The 21,915-nt window shown below is 40.6% G+C and overlaps 1 protein-coding gene across 5 annotated transcripts in view; it reads right to left on the minus strand.

Annotated features, from left to right (window-relative positions):
* PIK3R3 (phosphoinositide-3-kinase regulatory subunit 3) overlaps positions 1–19,776 on the minus strand; it is a 107,344-nt gene extending 87,568 nt beyond the window's left edge. Inside the window, exons 1-2 of one of the 5 annotated variants that reach the window (XM_012434561.2) lie at positions 19,525–19,776; positions 18,618–18,727 (exon numbers count right to left, since the gene is read on the minus strand). In XM_012434561.2, coding sequence (XP_012289984.1) covers positions 18,618–18,723 — 106 coding nt within the window. In that variant the 5' untranslated portion in view covers positions 18,724–18,727; positions 19,525–19,776. Of the gene's footprint in view, positions 1–17,411; positions 17,763–18,617; positions 18,728–18,833; positions 19,359–19,440 lie in introns of those variants that run through there. The other 4 variants (XM_012434560.2, XM_012434562.2, XM_012434563.3 and 1 more) reach the window with 4 other exon arrangements.
* Positions 19,777–21,915: the final 2,139 nt, after the last annotated feature.

Raw genomic sequence — 21,915 nt, forward strand, 5'->3', positions numbered from 1 at the left:
TCAAGGAATCCTCCCACTTCAGCCTCCTGAGTAGCTGGGACTACAGGCATGTGCCATTACACCCAGCCAAAAATTTTTAAAACAGATGGGGTCTCACTATGCTGCCCAGGCTGGTCTCAAATTCCTGAGCTCAAGAGATCCTCCCACCACAGCCTCCCAAAGTGCCAGAATTACAGGTATGAGCCACCATGAAAAGGCCACGTCCTATCTCACACATTGAGCTTCAACAAAACTTAAGGTGTTTTAATAACTTTATGCATTTACTCAGGCTGTTACCTCTCCTACTCCACCAGTAAACCAATCATTGCCTATTTCATTTATATATTTTTATATTGCTATACTTCAACATTCATTCAATCAATATTTACTGAGTACTTTCTTTGTGCCAGAGATGGGGCTAGGTATTGAAGATCCAGCAACTAATCATGGACTCAGACTTTATCCTGATTCAATTTATAATTTAATGAGGACTAAAGACACTAAACAAAGTATGGTTAAGAATTATAAAGGCGGTAGTAGTACAGTATATAGTAGAAATATATTTTAGATGACAGCCAGGAGAAAGAGAGGGAATTATAAAGAGGAGTACTGCATGCGTTTGTTTACAGGTATGTCTTTCATAATTACAGTCTCAGCTTCTTGAGGACAGGGATTATGTCATCTTCATATCCCTAGCCAGGAGAGTAAATAGCAATGTATAACAAGGTACACTGACTAACCTACAAAGATCACTGCACTATTCACTCCTGAGCTGATCACTGTGACTATGCAAGCGCTCTTATTGACCAGGCCTAGATCATGTGCCCATCCTTAAAACCACTGGGTTAGGCCAACCACCCAAGCCACATCATTCCAAATGAAGGAAGAATGGTTCCAAGAGAAAAATCAGAAAGTTCTTACCTACATAAGAGGGAAGAGAAACTAGATACGCAAAAAAACCAGCAGTCTTCTCTTCAGTGGACATTGTCATTATCTTCCAAAACATTTTATTCCTCTCCCCTCACTGGTAAAAAGTTTAAGTGGGATTGACCTCTTCCTCAGCTCTAGGAATAGGCCCTGATTTGACAAAACTGTGGTTCTCAAAGTATGGTTTGTGACCAGCAAAGTCAGTAACATCTGGGAACATGTTACAAATATAAATTCTTGGAACCAAGCCTACTGAACCAACTCAATTAGACATTTTGGAGATAGGACCTAGCAATCTGTGTTTTGTTTTTGGTTTTTGAGACAGTATCTTCTCTGTCACCCAGGCTGGAGCGCAATGGCATAATCACAGCTCAATACAGCCTCGACCTCCCAGGCTCAAAAAATCCTCCCATCTCAGCCTCCCAAGTAGCTAGGACCACAGGCATGCACCACCATGCCTCATTAATTTTTTTTTTTCCATAGAGACAGGGTTTCACCATGTTGCCCAGCCTAATCTTGAATCCTGGACTCATGTAATCTTCCCACGTAGGCCTCCCACAGTGCTGGGATTATAGGCATGAGCCACAGTGCCCAGCCACAATCTGTAATTTAACAAGTCCTCCAGGTAGTCCCAATGCACACTCAAGTTTAAGAGTCACTGGTCTAGACACAGAAAGCTACCCAGATTTTAAGACAGTGATCCTTTGGAGCATGAGAAGGTTAGATTAGTGTCAAGCTTAGGATTTCTGCACTGTATTTGTAGGAAGCATCCTCTTTCTCTCCTAGGAATAAGGAAACATACAGTCCCAGGAGCCAAAGGCAGCCATCTTGTACTACTGGGGAAGCCAGTCTGAGGGAAAAAAAAGGTAATATAGGGTAAATTATAGAAAAACAGAGCCAAAGCCTGTACCCTTGATCAACCATGCCAGGGGCCCTCACTCCCTTTGGTCTTTTCTATTACATAAGCCTATGTAATTCAAACTGGTTAAAACAAATTCCCTTTGTTCTAACTAATTCAAGTTGGATTTTCTATTATTAAAGCTGAAAGTATCCTGATACCCACTACATCAAGTTTCACATGTGTTCTTAAACACCACAGAGAATGTACTAGAAAATATAGCCTAGTCAGCAGCCTCTCTCTGAATTAGGGTTGCTAGATTTAGCAAATAAAAATATAGGACACCTAATTAAATTTGAATTTCAAATAAACAATGAATAATTGTTTACTATAAGTATGTCCCAAATATTGCATGGTCCATATTGCACATATTTTATCTGGCAATACTAAATTTCAAGGGCTGAGCACTAGGAACCAAAAAGAGAACAGGCCAGTCCCAGTCAGAGAGATATGATAGCAACTCTTATATAGTTTATGACTATCTGGAGAAAAACTAAATTCCAAGTCCCGAATTAATGTCCTGCAACAGGTCTGAACCACCTCATTGTCTTTTTAAAACTAAACAGACTTTTTTTCCAAAAGCCAAAACATGTTATATCCTCTACCACAAATAAATGTGACAGAAACAAAAATGTTGCTATATTTGAGTATTCATAGCTTTTCTTTGCTCTCTTGGTTCCTGGCCCTTACTGTACAGATCAGAATAATGACATGGGCAAAGTAAAGAGTTTAATAAGAGATAGGGAGAGAGATCCAAGATGGCTGATGATTAGCAGCTCGGGCACGTACCTCCCAGTGAAAGCGCAAAGAACGAGAGGACGCCACACTTTCAGACGAATATTTGTTGCTCATGGACCAGGAGATTCCCAGTGGAGGAGCCCCACGGGTCGCCAGGGCAACTCTTGTGGCCGGCGTGGTGGTTTTGCTGGTGCCTTAGCACGCCAGTTTTTGGTGCAGAGTCCGGAGATTCCCGGGCAGAAAAGCACCATCAATCTTAACACCACTGTTTTGGCTGGCTCAGTGGATTGCTCAGATCTCGGCGCAGGGAATCAACAAGTTGGACGTCAGAGACCCAGTTAGAAAGCCTGTAATTATAAAGACGACAGACGGACAAATATATAAAGAAGGGAAGAAACCAGCGTAAAAAGGTAGAGAATACTCAAAATCAGAATGCCTCTCCCTCTACAGGGGATTGCAATTCCTCATCAGTAACGGAACAAGGCTTAATAGATTACACGTGTGTTCCAATAACAGAAGCAGGTTTCAAAACGTGGGTGATAAGAAACTTCTGTGAATTAAAAGAACTTGTTCTAACCCAATGCAAAGAAACTAAGAACCTTGAAAAAAGGTTTGACGAACTGTTAACGAGAATGGACAATTTAGAGAAGAATATAAGTGAATTGATGGAGCTGAAAAACACAACAGGAGAACTTCGCGAAGCATGCACAAGTTTAAACAGTCGAATTGATCAAGCAGAAATCAGAAGTCGAGGACCAGCTCAGTGAAATGAAACGAGAAGACAAGAATGCAGAAAAAAGGATGAAAAGGAATGAGCAAAGTCTCCAGGAAATATGGGACTATGTGAAAAGACCTAATTTACGTTTGATAGGTGTACCTGAATGTGATGAAGAGAATGAATCCAAGTTGGAAAATACTCTTCAGGATATCATTCAGGAAAATTTTCCCAACCTGGCAAGGCAGGGTAATATTCAACTCCAGGTAATACAGAGAACACCACAAAGATATTCTTCAAGAAGACCAACCCCAAGGCACATAATCGCCAGATTTATTAGGGTTGAAATGAAGGAGAAAATACTAAGGGCAGCCAGAGAGAAAGGTCAGGTTACCCATAAAGGGAAACCTATCAGACTTACAGCAGATCTCTCAGCAGAAACCCTACAAGCCAGAAAAGAGTGGGGACCAATATTTAACATCCTTAAAGAAAAGAACTTTCAACCCAGAATTTCCTATCCAGCCAAACTAAACTTTATGAGCGAAGGAAAAATTAAATCTTTTGCGAACAAACAAGTACTTAGAGAGTTCACCACCAGGCCTGCTTTACAAGAGCTTCTGAAAGAAGCACTATACATATAAAGGAACAACCAATATCAGCCTTTCCAAAAATATATCAAAAAGCAAAGAACTTTAACACAATAAAAAATTTACATCAACTAATGGGCAAAACAGCCAGCTAGCATCAAACGCCGGTATTAAACCTATATATATTTTAATTGGATAAAAAGCCAAAACCCATCGGTATGCTGCATCCGGGCCCATCTTACATGCAACAATACACAAAGACTCAGAGAGAAGGAGGAAGATTTACCAATCAAACAGAGAGTAAAAATAAACTAATAAACAAAAAGCAGGAGATGCAATTCTCGCCTCTGATAAAGTAGACTTTAAAGCAACAAAGATCAAAAGAGGCGAGGAATGACATTACATAATGGCAAAAGGATCAATGTAACAAGAAGAGCTAACGATTCTATAGATCAACGAGATAGAAAATTAACAAGGATATTCAGAACTTGAACTCAGACCCAGAACAAGTAAACTTAATAAACATTTATAGAACTCTCCACTTCAAATACACAAAACATACATTACCACCTCACACCTATTCCAAAGGTGACTATATAATTGGAAGTAAATCACTCCTCAGTAATCGCATAGCATTTCATAGGTTTAAATTAAATATTGGTTGGCTGTTTGTTTGTTATCTTCTTCCCTTATTCCTTCCTGACTACATCATTAAGTATAATTATCAGTATAAAAGAGCTTTTCAATACCCATTACTAAATTGCATTCTAGCCTGGGCAAGAAAGCAATACTCCCATTCTCTCTCCCTCTTTCTTTTCCTTCTCCCTCCTCCTCATTCTCTCTCTCTCTCTTTCTCTTCCTTTTTCCTCCTTCCTATTCTCTCTCTCTCTTTCAAAAAAAAAAAAAATGCATCTTTAAAAAAAAAAATAAAAATAAGAGATAGGTACTCATGGAATAGAAACTTAATAGGTTTGAGAAGGATTACAAAATAAATACAAAAAATGAGACTGCTCAAGTTGTTATGAGTTGGTAAGTTTTAAGAGAGAAGAAAGTTTCAGATTAACCATGCCAAAGATGAAGAAATAGGATTTTAAGTAGTATCATAGTGTTATAAATGTAAACCCCTTTGGCATTTTTGAGAGGATTAAATAAATACTTTAATTACTTTTCAATTTAATTTGAATGTTAGGCTGGTTCTTCCTCTGAACGGAACACTATGGAGATGGGCCACAAAGCATTCCAGTTGTTGTTTTCTTTTGAGATGAAGTTTCGCTTTCGTTGCCCAGGCTGGAATGCAGTAGCATGATCTTAGCTCACTGCAACCTCTCTCTCCTGGATTCAAGCAATTCTCCTGCCTCAGCCTCCTGAGTAGCTGGGATTACAGGGATGCGCCACCATGCCCGGCTAATTTTGTATTTTTAGTAGAGATGAGGTTTCTCCATGTTGGTCAGTCTGGTCTCGAACTCCTGACCTCAAGTGATCCACTCCCCACCCTCGGCCTCCCAAAGTGCTGGGGTTACAAGCACGAGCCACCGTGCCTGGCAGCATCCCAGTTTTATTAATAATAATGAAAACAGGCCAGGCACAGTGGCTCATGCCTTGTAATCCCACTGCTTTGGGAGCCTGAGGCAGGAGGATCATTTGAGGACAGGGGTTTGAGACCATCCTGGGAAACATAGTGAGATCTTGTTACTATAAAAATTAAAAATAAAAAAAAAAAATAGCCAGGTATGTGGTGCATACCTGTAGCTACTTGGGAGGCTGAGGCAGGAAGATCCGTTGAGCCTAGGAGCTCAAAGCTGCAGTGAGCTATGATCAGGGCACTGCATGCTACCTGGGCAACAGAGTAAGACCTTATCTCTTTTTAAAAAAATTGTTTTTGTAGTCCCAGCTACTTGGGAGGCAGGAGAATCACCTGAACTCGGGAGGCAGATGTTGCAGTGAGCCGAGATCAAGCCACTGCACTCCAGCCTATGTGACAGAGCGAGACTCCGTGTCAAAAAAAAAAAGTATTAAATAAATAGACAGGGTCTTGCCATGTTGGCCAGGCAAGTTTTGAACACCTGACCTCAGGTGATCCACCAGCCTCAGCCTCCCAAAGTGCTGAGATTACAGGCATGAGCCACCACACCCAGCCATAAATAATAAAAATAAAAATAGTAATAGATACCTGCCCTAAGTGTCTTATGTGTACTATTTCATATAATTCTCACAATAACCCTTCAATAAGATTAACATTATTTTCTATGCTATACAGATTAGAAAACTGTCCAAGGTCACAAACTATAAATAGTCAGGGCTAGAACAGGAAATCCCAACAACCTGCATCTGGAGCTCTTAAACACTGACACTTTCCCCATTTTATATCAGTATCTATCTACATTCAAGCATTTAAACATTACAGCAAAAAGAAAAAAACATAAATCTGTATTAATTATTCTCAGAAAGCAAAAACTTCCATGAAGCATTTTTGCTGTTTTGTTCACTACCATACCTAGAATAGTGCTTGGCATCAAATATTTGTTGAAAAACATGAATTAACACAAAAACAAAAAAATTTACAGGTGTTTAGTATGTTCCAGGTACCACACTAAATACTTGACAGTTATTAATTTACAAAATCCTCACAAGCCCATTAGATGACAATTATCACCCTACTTTTTGGGTGCAGAAACCACAATAAAGAAAAGTAAACTGCCCAAGGACATATGTGACGAAGTGGCAGAGGTGCAGTCTGAACTCAGGAGTTCTGATTCCAGAGACTCCTCTCTTAACTACTCCATGATACTGCCTCTAGATTTCTAACATACTGAGAAAAATCAATACTTAGGCACATCATACATTTTAATTGAAAGATATAATCTATAGGTTACTTTAAAGTAGTATTCTAATTTTTTTTTTTTGAGATGGAGTCTCACTATGTTGCCCAGGCTGATCTCCAACTCTTGGTCTCAAGCAAAACTCCCACCTCAGCCTTGCAAGTAGCTGAGACTACAGGTACATACCATTGTACCAAACTCCTAAATGCTTTTTTTTTTTTTGAGACAGGGTCTTGCTCTGTTACCCAGGATGGAGTGCAGTGGTATAATCACAGCTCAGTGGATCCTTGACCTCCAGGGCTCAAGTGATCCTCCCACCTCAGCCTCCCAAGTAGCTGGGACTGTAAGAGTACACCACCATGCACAGCTAATTTTTGTATTCTTTGTAAAGACAGGGTTTCTCCATGTTGCCCAGACTGGATGGCTCCTAATTTTTCAGGCTAGCTTTCAAATCATAAATCATTCCACAGGTCTCAAGTTTACTTAATTTACTGAACTTTAGAATTTGAAATGTATAGTTTTGCAAAATGTTCTCTTACACTCGTTTACTTGCTATATTAACACTCCATTCCAATGCCTATATTCCTAAAATTAGTTAACTGTCAACCAGAGAAGTTAGCTTCCTCATCTTCTAGTAAGCAACCAACAAGACAGAAAGAGATGTCTTATATTAACCCATTACCATGTGACCCTAAGAATTCCAACTTAGAAAATAAAAATGTATTTCCCACAGCTAGATTTTAATTTTGAAAAAGGAAAAAATAACTTGCTAATATGATTTATTGAGAAACACAAAGACAATAACATTGAAAAGAGTTATGGTTTTCCAAATTACTTTCCTAGAATCAATTATCTCGCTCTTCCTCTTTAAAAGAATCCCTCCCCAATACAACCATATACCTCAGGAGAAGCCAATACCATTCCAGTCTGAGAAACGAGATTAACTTAATTTTAAGGGTAATCACTGGTGATTGGTTCAGGAACTAGCCTATGACCCAATTCTGGCTAAAAAGATGAGAAAGAACTTTGCTGGAGGTTTTTGGAGAGTTTCCTCTACCCAAAAACAGTGGCTCAGGAAGAGATCTTTTTCCTCTTCTTTTAGAAGTTGTTGTTTATGAATGTGATGCCTGGAATCACCGCAATCATTTTGCTACTAGCCTGAGGATGAAGCCAGTCTCAAGGATGGCAGAATTCAGCAATATATGGCTAATCAAAACATGAGGGCTTTTTTTTTTTGAGATGGAGTTTTGCTCTTGTTTCCCAGGCTGAAGTGCACTGGCGAGATCTCGGCTCACCGCAACCTCCGCCTCCCAGGTTCAAGTGATTCTCCTGCCTCAGCCTCCCAAATAGCTGGGATTACAGGCATGCACCACCACACCCGGCTAATTTTTGTATTTTTGGTAGAGATGGGGTTTCACTATGTTGGTCAGGCTGGTCTCAAACTTCTGACCTCATGATCCATCCACCTTGGCCTCCCAAAGTGCTGGAATTACAGGCATGAGCCACTGCACCCGGCCAAAATATGGGTTTTTACTGACATTGTTGAGCTGCTGAAATCAAGTGACTCTATTAAATGAGAAGATAAAATTTATTATTTTTAAAGCCATTTGGAATTAGTTCTGTTGCTTGCAGTTGAAAACATATTAAATACTTTTTATGAAATACATCCCAGAACGAATATCAGAAAAAATGTTTGCAGTTAATTCTATAAATCCCTATTAGAAGTTCAATATAAATTAGACCATATTGAGTAACTCTGCTGTAAAAAGGTCACTCTATACTCTATGGGGAAAAAAAAGCCTAATATATATGTAAGAACAGAATCTAAAGCAATATATTTCCAGCACAATAATTCCTTTCAACAAGACCTTTTTCAAAGCAATATTCATTCAGATTTTTAATTTTAATTCGTAATTGAAGTTTTCTTAAGTTTAAAAATAGGCCAGGTGCAGTAGCTCACGCCTGTAGTTAGTCCTAGTACTTTGGAAGGCCAAGGCGGGCAGATCACAAGGTCAAGAGACCAATGGTACATTTGCTGATTGGTTAGATTTAGCCATTCCACAGTATGCATATACTTCAAAACATCATGTTGCATCAATAAATAATGACAATTTAGCAAATAAATTTGGCCAGGTGTGGTGGCTCACGCCTGTAATCCCAGCACTTTGGGAGGCCAAGGCAGAAGAATCACGAAGTCAGGAGTTCGAGACCAGCCTGGCCAACATGGTGAAATCCCGCCTCTACTAAAATATAAAAAATTAACTGTGCATGGTAGTGGGCGCCTGTAATCCCAGCTACTTGGAAGGCTGAGGCAGGGGAATTGCTTGAATCTGGGAGGCGGAGGTTGCAGTGAGCCGAGATCATACCACTGCACTCCAGCCTAATGACAGATTGAGATTCTGTCTCAATAAATAAATAAATACTGGCTGGGCATGGTGGCTCACACCTGTAATCCCAGCACTTTGGGAGGGTGAGGTGGGAGAACTGCTTGAGCCCAGGAGTTCGAGACCAGCCTGGGCAACCTGGTAAGACTCCATCTGTATTTAAAAAAAAAAAAAAAAAAAATATATATATATATATACACACACACACACACACACACACACACACACACACACATATGTATATGAAGTAAATTAACAAATACAAACTATTACAATAAGTATTTAAGACTGCATAGCTGCATGCTCTATAGATTTGTTGTCACATACCCTGAGACAAGGATAGGCAATCTGGCCCACAAACAGAACATCAGACAGGAAGTCCAAGTATAGATAAGGGTAGATGGTATTGACTTTGGCTTTGTGTTGGTTCATCAATACCAAGTCGCAGGGCAGTTTTCACATTGATATGGGATATGCAAAATGGTGTGATTTGGCAGGTTGGACATAGCCTACTCCATCTTTTATTAAAATAATGAACTTTGAAAATTAGCCAGGCATAGTGGTGCATGCCTGTAGCCCAGATACTTGGGAAGCTGAGGTGAGAGACCACTTGAGTCCAGGAGGTTGAGGCTGCAGTGAGTTGTGACATGCCACTGCACTTCACCCTGGGTAACAGAGCAAGATCCTGTCTCAAAAAAAAAAGAAAAAGAAAATGAGATAACCCTCTTTATGTGAATTTGCAAATATGCACAAGGAACAACACATACAACACATATGGGCAAGCAATGTGGAAACTGATCTTTAATAAGACTTGATAGCTCGCTTTACCTTGTTAAAAGTCAAGTCTTACACATGCTAAAATTAATTGGTATAATAACACACTGGGTAACTTAAAAGTCTCCATTTGTCCCTGTGCTATGTAAAACTAAACTAATACACTGTGAAAAACTTATTACTCATTTCTTTTTTGAGACAGTCTGGCTCTGTCGCCCAGGCTGGAGTGCAATGGCGGCATCTTAGCTCGCTGCAACCTCTGTCTCCAGGGTTCAAGCGATTCTCCAGCCTCAGCCTCCTGAGTAGCTGGGACTACAGGTTCCCGCCACAATTCCTGGCTAATTTTTGTACTTTTAGTAGAGATGGGGTTTCACCATGTTGGCTAGACTTCTGACCTCAAGTGATCTACCCACCTTGGCCCCCAAAGGGCTGAGATAACAGGCACCAGCAACTGCGCCCAGCCTACTCATTTCTAATTATTCAAAGTTTCAAAAACAACTTTTACTCAAAATCATATGATTTTGCTAATGACATTAAGTATTGCATTTTTTCATTATTTCCTTTGTTATAATAAGTGCCCAGCCAATTATCTTCATAAGTTTAGAGGTCACATGCTAATAATAAAGCTTAAGTCACAAAATCAGGTTAGTTAGATCCACGGGCCTAAAATTTAACAAAATACTTGGGCACTGGCTGTTTAGGAAAACAGATACAAGCTGGATATGGTGGCACATGCCTGTAGCGCCAGTTACTCAGGAGGCTGAGGTGGGAGGATCACTTGAGCCCAGGAGTTACAACAGCCTGATCTCAAGAAACTTATCTTGTTTGGGAGATAGATTATATTCATGAAATAATTATGATTCCATGTCAAAATAACAGAGGTTACCCTACATATACAGGGGTGCAGTGCTAGAATTTTTGGAGAAAGCTTTAAAAAGGAAGGGGTACTCAAACAGAATCTTGATTTAAAGATCAGGGTTGGATGGGCATATTCTACATAGGAAGCAGCTTAAGCAAAAGCTTGGAGATAGGAATGAGCAAGGTATAATCAGGGTATTGGGCTGGAAGAAATTAGACTAGAAGAGAAATATGAATAGAAAATCAGAAATAAAGTTATAAATATACAAGTTGGTGCCATATTACTAAAGACCATGTATGCCAAGTTTAAGATGATCTCTACTTAAAAGAAATGAAGAGCTGCTGATTATTTTTGGGAAGAACAGTAAAATAATAAAAATAACATTTCAGTAGGACTAATCTGGCTGAAGAATTCCGGACAAACTTATAGGGAAGGGGAAGAAGAAATCAGAAAAAGAGCAACCAGTTAGGAGGTACTGGTTAAGAACCCGAGCTTTAGTTAGGCAGAAAGACCTGCTCTGCTACTTGGTAAGTTACTAAACCTAAGTCTCAGTTTCCTGTCTGTAAAGTGGAATAATAATAGTGCCAATTTTATAAGGTTGTTATGTGGCTAAAAGAATACATATAAAAGCATTTAACATAGTTCTTAGACTATAATAATTATTCAACAAATGTTAACAACTATTACCTTCATTAGAAATCATTTCTAAGGTGAGTTATTGAGGAACTGGACAAGGGCAATAGAAACTAAAAGGAAAAGATGACTTGAGTTGACATTTCCATAGACTCATGAAATATTATTAACTAGAAAAGATCCTAGAGAACAATTCCAAAAAACAAAATGAATAAAATGTGGCCCCAGTAAATACTGGGAAGGAAAAGAATGGGGCAAAATAGCTCAAAGGTTTTGACTGCAAGAATACCCAAAGAGGTAGACATGGATAATTACATGTTATCAATAATAAGCTCTAAATACAAGCTATACTTATTGGGTACATACTGCATGTCAAATACTATACTAGATATTGATAACATATATTTAATCCCCACAACTCTGCAAAGGTAGGTATTATTAGTTCAATTTCACAAAAAACAGATGTACAGAGAGATTAAGTACTGGCCATATAACACTGGGCAGGATAAGAAGCAAAGCTAGTTTTGTAATCTGTGTCAACTATTTTCAAGGCCTCTGTTCCTTCTACTACACTCAGGATGTCTCCCCCTTTAATACCAATAAAAAAGTATATCGTATCCCATAGATACATTTATATTTTTCTACCTATCTTGTTAAAATGGCAATCATAAACACATCCTATCTTTTCTATACTCTAAGAAAAATATAGAAGTATTCAGCATCAAAACAATGAGAATAAATTTTAAAAGCATTATCAAATGGGAGAATCACCATACTTCTAGTGAAACATAGTTGGATACACTATACATTATAATATATTAAATGAAAGCAATGACTAATCTTTTTCAATAAGAAGACAAAAAAACTGGCATGGCTTTTACATCATTTGATTATATTAACATTTGTCCCAAACAACAATATCATTAAAAACTGACACCTAGATCATAAAAGAAACATCTTACTATACAAAGGAGAACCATTTATATAAGATGAAACCAAATGTTCAGGGTTAAAAATAAAAACTCAACCACAGAAGGCTACTTAACCTGTTAACAGTAAGAATCATGAAGTGGCAGATGACCTATTTCTTCAATGTAGCTCTCAGCAGATATTTTCCCCAACCATAGGGCCAGTGTACCAGTTTTCCACCAAAATGTTAATCTAAATTTTGCAGGGTTGAAAATACCAAGTATGTCAGGGTAAGCAAATAAGTTTCTTAGAACAACCTTTGTGTCTGGCTTCAAAGTCAGGAGATACTTTACCAGGTTGTCCACCAAACTATGCAGTCTAACTTCTAGACTAATAGATCTCAAAACGTGATCCAGAATTCCTAAGGCCCTTCGGAGAGTCCAAGAGGTCAGAACTATTTTCATAGTATCACTAAGACATTATTTGCCATTTTCACTCTCATTCTCTTATAACTATACAGTGGAGTTTACCTGAGGTTATAACCTGTAAACATCTCAACAGACTGAATGCAGGAGCAGATGTGGGAATTTAAATGTCTTCTATTGGCCGGGCCCAGCACTTTGGGAGGCTGACGTGGTGGATCATTTGAAGTCAGGAGCTCAAGACCACCCTGGCCAACATGATGAAACCCCATCTCTACTAAAAATACAAAAATCGGCCGGGCGCGGTGGCTCACGCCTATAATCCCAGCACTTTGGGAGGCCAAGGCGGGTGGATCACGAGGTCAAGAGATCGAGACCATCCTGGTCAACATGGTGAAACCCCGTCTCTACTGAAAATGCAAAAAAAATTAGCTGGGTGTGGTGGTGCACGCCTGTAGTCCCAGGTACTCAGGAGGCTGAGGCAGGAGAATTGCCTGAACCCAGGAGGCGGAGGTTGCGGTGAGCCGAGATCACGCCATTGCACACCAGCCTGGGCAACAACAGCGAGACTCCGTCTCAAAAAAAAAAAAAAAAATACAAAAATCACCCACACGTGGTGGTGGGTGCCTGTATTCCCAGCTACAGAGGAGGCTGAGGCAGGAGAATCGTGTGAGCCTGGGAGATGGAGGTTGCGGTGAGCTGAGATCATGCCACTGTACTCCAGTCTGGGCAACAGAGTGAGACCCAGTCTCAAAAAAAAAAAGTCTTCTATGAAGTTGGATAGTAAAGATGTCAATGCCACTCTTCCCACTAATTCTTTTTGTTTTTTAGAAATAATAGTTACTTTTTTCATTTAGAAAAGTTATGCTAACATATGTTTGCCAGGCATGGTGGCAGAGGGAGGCTGAGGCAGAAGGGTCACGTGAGCCAGGAGTTCAAGACCAGTCTGGACAAACAAAGCAAGACCCTGTCTCTTTAAAAAAAGAAAGAAAGAAAGAAAGAAAGAAAAAGAAAAAAGCCACATGTGCAATGCTTTATTATTTTTAATGAATTAAATATATTTTAATTTTTCAGTTTTATTCTAATACTACAAATATCAATAGATATAATCCACTTAAAGAGAAGCTCTTTGAGGTCCTCTAATTTTTTAATTCTAAAAGGGGTACTGAAACCAAAAAAAATTGAGAACCACTTTTTTAGACTTTCCTATTCATGTTTTGCCAAACAAAACTTTTCATTTTCTAATTATCTACGGAAGGAAAGATAATTTCAGGCTGGGTGCTATGGCTCATGCCCGTAATCCCAGCATTTTGGGAGACTGAGGCAGACAGATCACTTGAGTCCAGGAGTTCAAGACCAGCCCAGGCAACATGGCAAAACCCTGTCTCTACTAAAAAGTAATTTTTTAAAACATTAGCTAGGTGTGGTAGCAAGCTCTATAGTCTCACCTACTCAAGAGGCTGAGGTGGAAGAATCATTTGAGCCCAGGAGATTGAGGCTGCAGTAAGCCAGGATCATACCACTGTATTCCAGCCTGGGCAACAAAGGTGAGACCCTGTCTCAAAAAATAATAATTTCAGAAGTCTATCTAGATAAGAACAAAAAACAGCCAACAACTTTAAACAAGAATTATCCATTAATTTAAAAAGGAATTTATTACATTTTCCTAAAATGAAAACAATGTCAAAACTAAAGTGCAGCTAACACATCACTAGCTATAACCTTTGTGCATGAGTTATGATCAGCTGTGTATAGTTAATCCTCAAAAGACCAAAGGTGAGGCTCTTTGAGAGGCCTCTATCCAGCTTTGTTACAGAATAATCCCAATTCATAGCAAGACTAACAAAGATGCTTATAGGTAATTCTCTGTACTACAATATTAACATTTCTACAATAGAAGTTTTGTTGTTGTTGTTGTTTTATAGAAACTGCATCTCTACAAAGTGTTCTGGTCCAGACCTCCTGGCCTCAAATGATACTCCTGCCTTGGGCTCCCAAAGCACACTGGGATTATAGGCATGAGCCACCATATCTAGCCAACAATAAAAAGTTTTATGTTTCATCTGAATAGTTCAGTATATCTACTGCTGCCGGAAAATACGCAAACATTAACACATTAAACTCCCATTTGGATTCAACTTACACATTACTATGACAGTAGATACACCAATCCATGCAGTTATTAGAAATCTTCAAGATGCATAATGTTAGTTATTGAAATGATAGGCTAGAGGGAAGCATCTTTGAAAAATAGTTTTTGAGGCCACTAGAAGCAATAATAGATAAAATTTTGCATTTATGGTTCAGTCTAAAATTAAGATGAAAGGCTAGGTATGGTGGCTCTCATCTGTAATCCTAGCACTTTGGGAGTCCAAGATGGGCAGATTGCTTGAGGCAAGGAATTCAGGACCAGCCTGGCCAACATGGCGAAACTCCATTTCTACTAAAAACACAAAAATTAGCCAGGCATGGTAGTGCGTGCCTGTACTCCCAGTTACCCCGGAGGCTGAAGCACGAGAATCCTTTGAACCCAGGACGTGGAGGTTGCAGTGAGCCGAGACGGCGCCACTGCACTCCAGACTAGGCAACACAGTGAGACTCTGTCTCGAAAATAAAATAAAGATGAAAAAAATATTAAAAATACTGGCACCATTACAGTTAAGGGCCCTAAGTCAACAAATGTCTAATTCAAAAGTTATTTAACCCTAGGCTGCTGCAATAGCCAAGCAATGAGTTGAGCAAGGACCTTAAGTAGAAAGGCACCTAAAGACTAGAAGGAAACAATGCTCCTTATTTATTAATTCAACATATATTGATTAAATTGTCTACTACTTGCAAGACCCTGGGCAAGCTAAGAAGCTCAGGACCAGGTGGGAAGCCAATTTCACAGGAAAAAGTATACATAAATATTACAGTAGCTCCTCTAGACGGAATGGAAAAAATTTCATCTGAGAAGTACTAGAAGAGTAGGCTGGGCACGGTGGCTCATGCCTGTAATCCCAGCACTTTGAGAGGCTGAGGCGGGCAGATCACCTAAGGTCAGGAGTTCGAGACTAGCCTGGTGAAATCCTGTCTCTACTACAACTACAAAAATTAGCTGGTGTGGTGGTGCATGCCTGTAATCCCAGTTACTCGGGAAGCTGAGGCAGGAAAATCACTTGAACTCAGTAGGCGGAGGTTGCAGTGAGCCAAGATCGTGCCACTGCACTCCAGCCTGGGCAACAGAGTGAGACTGTCTCAAAAAAAAAAAAAAAAGAAGAAGAAGAAGAAGAGGAAGAAGCGCTAGAAGAGGGAGGCAAAAGGAGGGAGGGATGATTTTTAACAGAAGGGTTTAGAGAACATATTCTGACACCGAAGGCATCTGACCTGGGTCCTAAAAACACATACATATAAGATTTCAACATGTGACTACTGCAAATGAAAGGCATCCCAGAAAGAGGAAAAAAGCATATATTCAAGGAACAGCAAATACAAAATTGCTTCTACAGAATTTATGACAGACTCCAGGAAGAGAATGAACTAGAAAATTAGGCTGGAAGCAAAAATAGAGGGACTTATATGACAAGGTATGCAATCGGGGTTTTTTTTTTTGGTAGGCAAAGGGAAGCTATTGGAGGTTTTCAAATCACTGGAAGATTTATCATTGTAAGATAAATCATCAGATGATACTCTTAACATTACTGTGGCTTGAACAGAGTAGAAATGGAAGAGCAGTTAGTTCGCTATCACAGCAGTCCAGGAAGGAAATAATAAGAGCTTGATCTGGGTTGGGAGCTAGGAAAAATGTACAAAACAAGCTGCAACAGCTTCACCAATGATGTAGTTTTAAATGTTTTGAAAACTTAATTTATCACATAAAACAAGGTTGACATCACACTATCTCCATGAAAAACCATTCACTTCATAGGTAATGTTTCAGCATACTCAAGTATGCTTCATTTTTAAAAAGCTACTAGGAATAACTAACCATACTCTACATTAAAGCTACAAAAGGGGTAATAAAGAACAGCATATGTATCTTTTCAGTATTCTCAATAGAATCTCAGTATTCACAATTTCATTCAAGGATGAACATTTTAAATTCAAAAGTTTATTTCCATGGAAAATAAAGTTTGGATCAGAATTTTCTATACGACCTTATAAGACCCACATCTCCATATATCAGTCAACTTTTCTTAAAATTATTTTTGGACAACTCGACTCCACTTAGCTAGTATTTTTCTATTAGGCTAATATATTTAAACCAGAGTGCATTCTTCATTTTCTCCCCTCCTCCCTACTCACCTCCCACCCAACAAATTCCCTTTGTATGTCTGCAAGGCAAGATACTATATAATGCAGTATAATTCTAAGGCAGTTTGAATATATAATTCTTGTAACAGGAATCTAAAATTATTAACCTTACTTTTTACAATAAAATTACCAGTGATGTACTAAATTTCCATTCACATGTATGACAAATGTATCTAATATGCTTTTACCATTAGGGGGAAACAAAGGGGGAAAGACACAATAGATGGGTGGCAAATCTTACAAACTTTGCAAAACACTAAAAAGCTGCATCCTGATTGCAGTCATAATTATAAAAGCAAATAAAGAAGGCTCTGAAATGAAGGAAAAGAAAAAAATACTAAGTGATCATCAAGAGTGAAAAAGGTTTATTCAATATTAGTTTTTAGTATAGCATCATATAACACTATGACTAATTTAAAAAAAAAACAGGATAATTTACTGTTTGCAAGGACACAGTAAAGGATTTCTACATACCTTCTACAAGACAGTTACACTTCTTCCCATTTGCATGGCTCAAATCCTTTCAAACGTTTCCAAAAATAGTCTTATAATAAGCGAGGTTCCCCAATGACACACATTTATTCTGTAGGCTTAGCCATAATGCGTTTTAAAATCATAAAGAATTCATCCTCAACAGAAACAAGGAGTCATAAAGGCCCTCTACTTATCCAGAATCATTACATAAAGCACCATCTGTAATTGCAAACGGGGTTTGAGAAAATCTGACAGCTAATAATCATAAAATGAGGTAGACTTTAAAGGAAAAAAAGCCAACTTTTCCATTTTGCCTTCCTTTTCCTTTCCTACCAGATACACAAAATGTCTGTAATAGCGTCACACAACGCTTAAAGTAAAAATATAGTACTATATATGTATATTTTACGTCATGTGTATAGGAACACATATGTACATATCACATATTCACAGGAAAGAGAAAGATTCCCTCATTTTTTTTTTACTCTAAGAATTGAAGTTATATTAAACCCTATCCCACAAATTAAGTTAAATCATCATTAAATTAAAGAGTAATATAATATTGTACATAGATCTCTCTAAGCAACTACCTTCTGAGAAGGAAAACCTCAGACTAAGACCATGGCTGAATACGAACGCCCAATCCCTAAAAAAATCACTAACCGGCATTTGTTTCTGCAAGAGAAAAAGGGAGCCTTACAATGAATAATCACATAGGCAACTCAGTTTCAGAAGTTAAAAGGGGTAAAACACAACGAACCAAATTAGACAAATGTATGAAACGACAAGCTTTCAAGAACTTGCCCAAAGGGGAAGACTGGCTTCCAGCCCGGGAAATAAAACATCCTTTGCAGGTAGAAGAATCTTTAATTGAAAAATAAATAAATAAATAAATAAAGTGGAGGGCACAAGAAAAACCTGGACATGCAAAGGCAAAGTAAAAAATAATGATAATTTTTAAAAGGGGTCTCTATTCCCACCCCCACTTCCAGCCCCCACCCCACCTTTGCAGGACAATAGGTTCAGGGTCCTAACTGAACTTTAAACGAGTAAACCAGAAGCAGTTTTACCGCAGCTGTAACTGCAAATCTTCCCCTCATCCCTAATCTAGCGCACCCAGGAATACTTCTGCCCTGAAAACATCACCAAGCTCTTGGTAAATACAAATGAGACCCATCACGAGATTCTTTTTTTTCTCCCAAGTACCTGGAGGATCCATTTCAATATAAAATATCAGTTCTGTCGAATAGGGCATCATCACCTCCCTCCAGTCTGCGTCATCGCGGTCCATACTCCACACCGTATTGTACATAGCGCTGTCAGGGGCAGGTCGTCAGGAGATACATAGAAGGCATATACTTTTAATCTGGTATTTAAAAATTTAAAAATACGTATCTGCAAAAGTTCCACACGGAAACGTACTTCGGGGTTTCCAACGGCCAGTACTAGTCCAGCCAAACTACCAGAACAGGGACCTCCCCCTCTCCTACAGCACCCAACAAAATGCCCCTGAACTTTCAAGCTACGGGCTTTCTCCTCAGAGTTACAGAGAGGCTTGGGGGACCGAGGGCAGAGGTGTTAAAAAGTGGCTTCCCAAAAATCCTTTCTACACAGTCGCTCTCCGGAAAGAAAAGCTCCCACCGCCTCCAAATCTTTCCTCGGAAGCCACTTTTGTGTTCTTCCGAGCAGGGAGAATGAAGAGGAAAAAAAGAACACGTTGGGAGGAAGCCGGGAAAGTGACAAAGGCAGGCATAAAAAGGGGGTTGGAGATTGCGTTCAAGTTTCGGGGTCCCACTGGTCTGCAGAGAGCGAATCCCCCAGGGGCCGGGACTCGGGCTCTGCTCCGGTTGGACTCGGAACCGAAGCTGCAGCAACCTCGGGAATGGGACGGGCTGGAAAGTCCAGTCAGTTCGGCTGGTCCGGGCGCCCCGCCTACACCGGCTGCCCTCAAGCTCTGCCCTGACTCCAGCCACTAGAGTTTCATTTTAACGGCGCGGAGGGGACACCCTCCCCGCCCCACGCTGCCCACCCGCTGAGGCGCCACCCAACCGCGCCAGGAGGGGGAAAGCAGGCATCACCACCGCCCCTTCCACGCTGTCCCGCCTCGATGTACAGGTATTCTGTCAGGTGCCTGAGTATATGTTCAAAACCCTGCCCTCCATCTCGACTTTCAGATCTCCCCACCGCTCTCTAGGCTTCGGCTCCCCAATCATCCATCCGCGCTCTCCCCCAGCCTCAATCAGAATGGTACGCTCCGGGCGCTGGCCGCACTCCAGGAGTCAGTGCCTGGAGCACGCGAGCCAGGCGGGGAGGGAGCGGCGAGGGGGAGACAGACAAGGTGGGTGGTGATTGGCTGAGGCCGGTTGCCGGAGCCTGGAGTCTGCGTCTTTTGTCTGCCTTGCTCCTGCGAAGGAGCGGGAGACGGCTGCGCGCCCCAAGCGGGCCAATCAGGAGACAGCCGGCGCCGGCCGGTAAGGCGGCGATTGGTCAAAGCCCAGTTACTAAGTGGGACAAAGGCAGAAGGGGAAAAGAAAAGAAAAGGAGGAAAAAAAAGAAAGAAAGAAAACCCGAACGGCGATTACTGACAGGCTAGGCGAGCTCTCGGGGGCTCAAGCTGCCTGGAGACAGGCGGGGCTCCCGCCGCGGCTCAGTCCACCTGGACGAGTGAGAAGAGGAGCCGGGAAGGACCTGCGTGAGACGCCTTTACCCGGAGACTGACCGCGGGGGAGGGGAGTGGACCCAGTGGGGGCGCATACGGTCATTTGGCGGGGTGCGCGCTCTTCAGGTCCTTAGGAGGTCTCTGGGCAGACTCCTTTCCTATAGACCTCTTCACCTTGCTGGGACGGCCCTCCCTGCACCCTTGATAAGTTGTCAAAGCAATGGTCCCCAAACCCCTTTGCAGGAACCTTACCGCTCAGTGAGAGGATGTGACCGTGGGCCCTGCAACCTTCCTGACTGCTACCTGAGCCCACTCCCTGCTTCTCCCCTTGAGCAATTGGGCATTTCTGAGGGAGACATTTTGCAGTTCCTCTCTGCTTCCTTCCCAAGGACTTCTGAACCCCACGCCTAAAATAGGCAACTCAGCAAGCCCTCCAGCTCGAGTGCTCAAACCAGAAAAAAAAAAAGTCTTGGAATTACAGTGCATGTGTAATTTCTGAGATAAATCGCAGGCGTTGGAATCTCTCACCAAAAGGGCTCTATTCTGTTTATTCTGTTTCCCTGACAGGCCCCTTCCTCGTATACTCATTCCTACCCCCAAAGCTTAAATCTAGGAGATTGGCTTCACTATGAAAATGTTGAATATTTCCATGCATTTCAGAAACAGCTAATTAACTTGCTGGGGAACACTGAATAGCTAAAAGCAGATTTGTGTCTTCTAAAGATTGTGCCTGGAATTGCCATCCTGTATACCCTACAATACAGTCTGAGGAGGCCAAAAACTGCTCCATTTCCTCTTTACATAGGAGTAACAAAGCCCATTGTGTTTGAGTTGACAACCTGATTTAAGCCCTAGCAAAACCTACCCTGAGCATGTCTGCTATATTGATTCGCCTGTAGAAGAGTTGCCACGTTTCACCCTCTGCCTCCTAAGGTGGTTCTGTCTTCCTTAAAGCTGCCTTGACTGAGTTGAGACAGTTCCCGAGGGCAGACAGTCAAAATGTATATGAACTGGGCATAGAGTGGTTGAAAAGGGCCAGAAAGTATGGATGGACAGGGTTGAGCTAAGAAAACACACCAGTATTATTATTATTATTATTATTATTATTATTATTATTATTATTATTGGAGTCTTGTTCTGTCACCAGGCTGGAGTTTAGTGACGCGATCTTGGCTCATTGCAGCCTCTGCTTCCCGGGTTCAAGTGATTCCCCAGCCTCAGCCTCCAGAGTAGCTGGGACTACAGGCGTGCGCCATCACGCCCGGCTAATTTTTTGTATTTTAGTAGAGACAGAGTTTCACAGTGTTGGCCAGGATGGTCTCGATCTCCTGACCTCAAACACACCAGGATTCTTGCATGCTTTCTTATATTTCTGAATTCCAAATATGAGTTCAACTTTGAGGCAGGACTCATTAATTATAATCTCCTGAACCATTCCTTACAGGTAAAAGATCCTGGAAGATCAACTCTTATTTTGTGACTGCCTTCCCAGCAGTCTCTACTTCAGCATATCTGAGAGCCAGAGGTACTCAAGTTTGATAACTCAAAAGACAGAACAGTCAAGGGTAGGTTGGTTTATTTTTGTTCATGGGTATTCCTGTGCATTTCCAAACTAAATGAGTGTGAAGAGAGAGGAAGTATGGAAAAGATAATGGCTTTCAGATTTCCACAGCACCTTTTCCCTGGACCACTTTTCAGCATTTAGTGGTGGAGTTTCAATTTCTAATACACAGAGCAATCGCCCAGGCTTTTCCCACAGCTAAGGTTTTGAGGGATGAAGTGAAGTCGAAGCACAATATATAATCAAGTACTCAAGGCTGACACATGGAGTAAAGATGTGATTCA

The sequence above is a fragment of the Aotus nancymaae genome, unplaced genomic scaffold, assembly GCF_030222135.1.
Source record: "Aotus nancymaae isolate 86718 unplaced genomic scaffold, 86718_ANA_hifiasm-v0.15.2.pri h1tg000007l, whole genome shotgun sequence".
NCBI classification, from domain to species: Eukaryota; Metazoa; Chordata; class Mammalia; order Primates; family Aotidae; genus Aotus; species Aotus nancymaae.